This window comes from Trypanosoma theileri (assembly GCF_002087225.1).
Source record: "Trypanosoma theileri isolate Edinburgh chromosome Unknown TM35_Tth_3_V1, whole genome shotgun sequence".
NCBI classification, from domain to species: domain Eukaryota; phylum Euglenozoa; class Kinetoplastea; order Trypanosomatida; family Trypanosomatidae; genus Trypanosoma; species Trypanosoma theileri.
This window is the reverse complement of record NW_021639845.1, coordinates 390,358-397,476: the sequence shown is the minus strand read 5'-3', so window position 1 is coordinate 397,476 and position 7,119 is coordinate 390,358. Positions and strand designations below refer to the sequence as shown.

The following is a 7,119-nucleotide window of genomic DNA, read 5'->3' as shown; positions in this document are numbered from 1 at the left end:
TTTTTTTTTTTTTTTTTTTTTTTTTTTTTTTTTTTTTTTTTACCTTTTTTTTTCTTCTTGTTTTTTTTTCCCCTGCTTCTTTTACTGGAGATTCTTTCAAACCAAAGTTTTTTTTTCTTCTTTTCCATTTGCTTATTGCGTTGGGAGATGTCAATGAATATTCTCTCTTTACCCAAAGAGTGTTTCCTTCACTGACTTTTTTTTCCACCGATTTTGTTCCCTTTTTTTATTTTTATTTTTTTTATTTGTGAATTCCTATCTCTGTGAAAAGGGTCCGCTTTTGACGAACCCAACTGAAGTTTTAGCTGATAGATAGCCTTTCTTATCTAAGAAAAGTAAAGACAGAGAACGGAAGGGAAAAGTAATTTGCTTTTGTCTTTCCCCCCTGGCCCGCAGGTCTTGCCATAGAGAGTGAAATTACTTCTTTCCACGTTTTCTTTTCTTCTTTTTTTTTTGTTGAAATTTTCTTTGTACTACTTTACTACTAGTACTAGTACTACTACTACTGTTACGATTACTATTACTATTGTTGGTGTAATTACTAGTATTATTGTTATTGATATTATTGGGTTTACTATGGCATATAATGAGACGTCACTTGTGGCGCAATTCAATGGAGCCTTCCGTTGTGCCACCACTGTAGTTGTACGTACATCAGCAGCAGAGACAATCCACCAAGCAACAGCAACAACAACAAGAGATGTCTCAGTTAAGCAACGTCGAGAAAGCCTAAGTAAGACAGAATTAGGTGTTGAATTTGGTAGCAATAGCAACCCTAATAGAAGAACTAGTACAAATGGTAACTCATCATCACATGCTCTTCCACTAGAAGGTACACAGAGCAATTTATGGTTAGCTCGAAGTGATGGAAGTATAGAAATTCGTCCTACCATGTTACCAGATCGAGCAATAGATCGTATAGGTCGTAAACCACATGCTTTGGTCACTTCACTTCTTCAAATTGGTCACAATCGCGTTGTTGCCGGATATTCAGACGGATTTCTTCGCGTCTATGATGCTGTTACTTTTCAAGAATGTCAAAGTACCCGTGCGCATACCTCGGCAATAACATGTATGGTATCTGTAACCATGACAACTGTATTGGGATCTGATGAAATGATTGGATTTCCCCGTGCATCTGTATTTGTAACCGCCTCCTCTGATTGTACTATTGCCAAATGGGATGGAGTGACATTAGAGTGCCTTGGCCGTCTGAAGGGTCATCGCTGCGGGGTGACGGCTCTCGCAGCCACCATCGGCGGGGCTTTTATTTTTAGTGGAGGAGATGATGGTTCACTGAGGATGTGGTCATTAATAGAGAATATGCAGATCATTGGAAAATCCACCGCGCGAAAGAAGACAAGTAAAAAAGTCACAAAACAAAAAGAATCATCATCATCATTGTGTTTAAATGGACAAGAACCACCACCACCACCACCATCATCATCTCAACAACAACAACAACAACAACAACAACAACAACAACGGCAGCCAAAAATAAGCCTTCTAAAGTTAAAACAAATACAACCTGATCGTAGAGGTTCCAATACATTAGTGCGGACCACAGCAGTCTCATCCAACGTAACCCCACGCGCCGGACGCACTTCCCCTGCAGTATTCGCAAAAACACCACGAACCACACGGGCCACATCCTCCAATCCATCCTCACGAATAACAGGAAGACGTCCCACCGCAACGCGTGCACGATCGGAGTCCCCAACTGGACGGCGCTCGCTAACAGCAAGACCCCATAGTGCTGATGTAAGTGTGCGAACACCGCATCTCAATTTGTTACGACGTACAGACAAAGTAGAAACGGAGAGTAGCACAGATGATGAGGATGAGGATGAAGATGATGATGATCAAGATACCTCAGATCGTGAAAACTTACCTAATACACGTGTTCCAAGGCAAATGAGTCCAATACGTGGAAATACTAGAGTTAATGCTAATGGAAATGCTAATGCTACTCCTGCCTCTACGGCAATAGTGGCAGGAACTGAAGAATCGAAAAAAGGACGAAAAGGTGTAAAAGTGAAAAAGAGCAAAAAATCTCGTGTATCACAATTTAGTGATGTCTTTCAAGAATTAATGAAAGCTCTTGGAGATGTCCCAATAAGCCGTCGTCTTGCCCTTACACATGGTTTTGGAAATGAAGATGTGGAAGGAGGTGTTCTTTTATGGCCAATAAAGCGTGAACATCTACAGACGATAACGTGTTTGGCATTAGCGTGGGATCGTTTATTTTTGAGTGGATCTCGTGATGGTACAACCCGAATGTTTGCATTACCTTCTGGACGAATGATTCGTACTATTCATCGTTCTCATGCTCCATTAACAGGTCTTGCTGTTCATGAATCACGGTGTTTATTATGGATTGGTAGCGCCGATGGATGTTTTTCTGTTTATGATTTGTTACATCCAAGTATTGTACAAGTTCACGCTTGGCGTGATCTTAGCATAACCCACCCAATAATAGTACCAATGTTGAAGAATGAGACAATGAATCAATTGTGTGTGTTTGCTACTTCTACTGGTACCCATGGAATGAATAATTCTCCTTCTAAACGAAAAGGCGTTAGAAGTACATCTCATTCTGTTGAGCGGGAGTTATCTTTTTCTGTGGGATCTTCAGGATTACAAAGACGCACAAGTACTTCACCTATGCCTGTTATGTCTACTGTAACTTCTATTTTATTAGAGGATGTTGAAGGTGAGTCTATCACCGATATACGTCAATTACGTACCTTGGATAAACAATTTGTAGCACTGCAAAATTTAGTTGCAGGAAGTGGATTACGTGAAACTATTTTTAGAAATATCTTACATCGTCCTGTAACTCAAAATGGTGAAGAACTTCCAGAATTTCTACGTAAAGAAAAAATAAGATTATCTATCGCCATGTCTTTCTCTTATATGAAGTTATTACTACAAAAATCCTTTGGGCGATGGGAAAGATGGAGTGTACGACGTGTGGCACGTTATCGTTGTATACGAAAAGTATGTTTTTTAGCATCACTTCAACAGGAACGTTTACTTGGAATTTACTTTAGACGTTGGCAACGTCAAAATGCAAATTCTATGGTATTACGGGAACATGTTGATCTTTCTACTTTAGAAAAACGTGCCAATAATCTATTTGTAGTTTTGGATGAAAAAAAAGAAGTAACCAACTTTTCAAATGGAATAGGTAATGCTCTTAATCGTATTAATCGTTATGGTCTCATGCAACGTTACTATTATAGTTGGCACCGTTATGCAACTGAGACTCGGCGTGCTGTTTTACAAGCAGCAGCCTTTAATCGTTTGTATTTATCTTTTTGTGATGTTAAGTTTGATGATGCTAGATTTATTTGGCATCGTTTGACAACTACTGTATCAAAAAAACAATGGCGGAAACGAGCAAATTGGCTCTTAGAAGAATTAATGAAAACACATCATCGTCAACAATGTCGAGATTATATGAAAAAATGGCAATTATTTCTTCAACGTCAAAAAGAAGCACGTCAAGCTTTAATTCTTGTTGAAACTCTTTCATCTATGTTAATAGATGAAGCTAAATTACGAGAACGAGTTTATTTTAAATGGTATCGTTTTGCTCTTTTTGAAGCAAAACTCCTTCGTATGGAAGATGAGAAAACAACAATGCATCGTGAATGGATTGTTGTACAAAATGCGGTGGATAGTACTGCAACCGTATCTGAACTTCGTGACGAAAAAGAACAGTTAGAAATGGGAATTGCTCAATTGGCATTTGAACATGATGAAGTAGAGAGTCAAAATGCGACTCTTCTTACTGAAATTCAACATTTACAGATCCAAAAATCATTAGAGTGTTTACTCGCTGGTTACCGGGATCCAACGGATGTTATTGTATTAAATCACCGTAGTAGTAGTAATAGTAGTTCTATTCCACGAAATAGAGGTGGAAATAATGCTAATCGTGAAAGAGTTATGTTGTTTTTTGATGATGATGCTAACCATAGTGAAGTTGCAATGTTAAGACAAGTTGGATCGGTATTAAGAGCACTTAAAGCTACAGCTGTACGTTGTGGAAAACACAGAAATCTTATCATGGCTGCAAATGAACGTACTTTACAATTACCTATCGTTGAACCTACTATGGAAGGAAGTGAACGAAGTGCTAGTATGTCACTTTGTTCTACTGGTGGAGATTCTTCTGTATTTCGAGTGGTTCCTATTACTTCTCTTGCTGAAGGAAAAGTGCCAACAGAACGAAGAAAAAGTATTACGAGTATCACAAGTGTATCATCATGCTGTTTAGCGGATGAATTTGATCGAACTACACAACGTCTTCAAACTATACTTACTGCTGCTGCGAGACAAGCAGGAGTTGAATTAGATGAACCTCTCACAAATGTAAATCCTACTTCTTTAGACTATAGTATTAGTAGTAATGCCAGCAATAGTGTTGGAAGCTTTGGAAAAACAGATCGTACCTCATTACGATGGCTTAACTTTGTTCCACCTGCTACTCGAGCTGAGGTACTTCCACTTATTCTTGATCTAGTAGCTATGTTTGACTCTATTAAAGCTCATAGTGATACAGAATTAGAGGGAAGTGGAAGAAAGATATCTACACGAGGAGCTCCAATGATTGTACCACTGCCTCTACGAAGTCTCTGTAAACCACAAACAGCTATATGGCTTGTACAACATGCTGCCGTTTTATTAGAATTAATGTCCCCTGGAATATGGCAGCGTCATTTAAAATTACGAGTTTTAGCAGATGGAGTAGCAGATTCTAATATGACTGTAGTCAGCAGTATAGGAGCAGAGACATCACCAGCTAGATCCACCGTAACAACAGAGAGAACATTTGGAACACCAAATAAACAACGCAGTCGATCAGATCTCCCACTCTCTTCAACAGCCACACCACAGAGAACACAACGACAGGCATGTCCTAAACTATCTATGGAGGAAGAGAATATGCAAACGAAACGTAGTCGTCCAATATCGTGGCGTGCACCTGTTTCTCGTGGTCAAAGTTGTAATAAACCAATAGCATCATCATCTGCTTCATCCTCAGCAAGGCGTTCTCCTGGATTTGATCGGAAAAAAGGTGTTCCTTCTGGTGTTATGTCGACACCTCCATTAATACATAGTCATGATAATTTCAAGGAAGATGAGAATAGTGGACCATGTCCTCTTCCACCTATGTTATCACCAGCACCACGTTCAGGTGCATCTACTCCAACAAGGGCTTTACACTTAGCAACCACTACAAGACCTTATCTTGGCTTTCGTGTTGCGGTTGGTCGAGATGATTCTGGTCGAACCACTTTGACAGTTCATGAGGTTACTGAAACGTATGTGAACAGTAGTACAGATCTTAAACAAGAAGGTCCAGCTCACGCTGCTGGTTTACGTGCAGGAGATCAATTGGTACGATTCGCTGGATATGCTGTAACTGAGTTAGCTGCTTTTAATGCTGTTGTTGCTAGGCATGTACGACCGTCGGCATCCATACCCGTTGTTTTCTCTAGAGATGGTGAACTTTTATCAGCAACTATAGTTGTGGGAGAGAAAGACCGAAGTGGAGAAGGACTTAAATGAATCCAACCAAAGAAAGCATACTAGAGCTGAGCTCGTTGTTTGTTTCTTTTTTCTTTTTTTTTTTGTTCGTTTCTTTGTTTTTTGTATTTATCTCTTTTATTGGTATTATGTGGTATGCGTCTCTGTATGTTTGTTTACTTGTTTCGCTCCCCCTTCTTTCCGCAAATAGGACACTGCATGATTTGGTTATGGACCTCCAGGGGTATTCACATGCACGGAGATGTACAGAAAATGATACATGCACGTCTATGTTTTTTTTTTTCACGACAAACGAAGTACAGCATTACTTATTTTTTTTTTTTTTGGTTTTCCTATTTTTCTTCCCGTTTCTTTATTTATTTTTTTCTCTGTGTGTCTGTGTGTGTGTGTGTACCACTCAGTTTTATTTGGACACGTTTGATATTCTTTTTTTTTTTTTTATTCTTTCATGCATTGACTTGTTTCACTTTTTTTCTTTCTTTGTTTTTTTTCAGTTAATCAGGCATTATAAAGTGAGTGCAGTTCTCATTGGGAGTGGAGAAGAAAAAGAAGGTTTATGCCACAAAAGCCGCAGACACTCATCACACCGCTGTTTGAGATCACATGCATGGAAGAACCACTTCCTTTCTCAATAGTTGGATCACTGGAACATAATGGTAACTGGTGTGTGTACCGGGAACCTCCATTGTTAAGTGGAGGCAGCGATGAACGCTATCTATGCACACATCGTAAACGTATTTCCCATTTGGGCTCCTATGAATTCTCTACTATCACAGAGGATCCAATACCAAGTATGGAAATGCACGACCGAATGTTTCTCCGTTATCAGTTGAATCCATATAAGCCACCGTTTCTGCCGTCACCGCCAGGCTTTGAAGATTACATTTACCGTAATCAACGGCCGTATCTACGCGAGGTGTTTGTGGAACCAGTGGAGGTTCACCCTGTGAATGGGCGAGTTGGTCTATTCTCTTCTGAGACAATGCATACCGTCTGCGGAATTAATGTGTACACAAAACCCACTGGTGTTTTCTCAGACTTTCATCGAGAAGAAGGGGATGATTTTGTGCTTATTTATTCCTCTATTCCTGAAGTACGTGAGTCACTACAGAGATGCTTTGATGCGACTTCAAACAGTCCTTCATTAATTGTAGATGATGTTTTTATTAGTTGGGATACACTTGGTTTGGTAAGTTTGAATGAATTATTTGAGTTAAGTGTACTGTACGCGGAAGAGGTCTTTCACGATGTTTTTGATGCGGGTGTGTCTCATGTATTATCCTCACAGTATTAGTGTTTAAATAATGTTTTTTTTTTTTTTATTTTGTTTTTTGGGGAATGATTTTTTTTTTTTTTTTTATTGCTTCTTTGTTTTTCGTTCTACTGGTCGTGGTGTTGGTGTTTAAGTCTCTCATGGATTCTCAGATAGAACTTTAGGGCTGGTGATCACAATGTCTCTTGGGTGTTTCTTTACATTTATTTCTTTTGATTGTATTTATTCGTTTTTTCTTCTTCTTTAGTTTCTTCGTTTTGTGCCGTTTTTAAAAAAGAAAAAAAAAA

General features: G+C 38.9%; 2 protein-coding genes across 2 annotated transcripts; both read left to right on the top strand.

The window, feature by feature from the left end:
* Nucleotides 1–576: 576 nt before the first annotated feature.
* On the top strand, nucleotides 577–5,580 carry TM35_000032470 (uncharacterized protein; the record flags this gene model as incomplete). Its single annotated transcript, XM_029022014.1, has 1 exon — nucleotides 577–5,580. The coding sequence occupies one exon, from the start codon at nucleotides 577–579 to the stop codon at nucleotides 5,578–5,580; it is 5,004 nt and encodes a 1,667-aa protein (XP_028886560.1).
* A 535-nt stretch (nucleotides 5,581–6,115) lies between these two features.
* TM35_000032460 (uncharacterized protein) lies at nucleotides 6,116–6,853 on the top strand (the record flags this gene model as incomplete). Its single annotated transcript, XM_029022013.1, has 1 exon — nucleotides 6,116–6,853. The coding sequence occupies one exon, from the start codon at nucleotides 6,116–6,118 to the stop codon at nucleotides 6,851–6,853; it is 738 nt and encodes a 245-aa protein (XP_028886559.1).
* Between the last annotated feature and the right edge of the window lie 266 nt (nucleotides 6,854–7,119).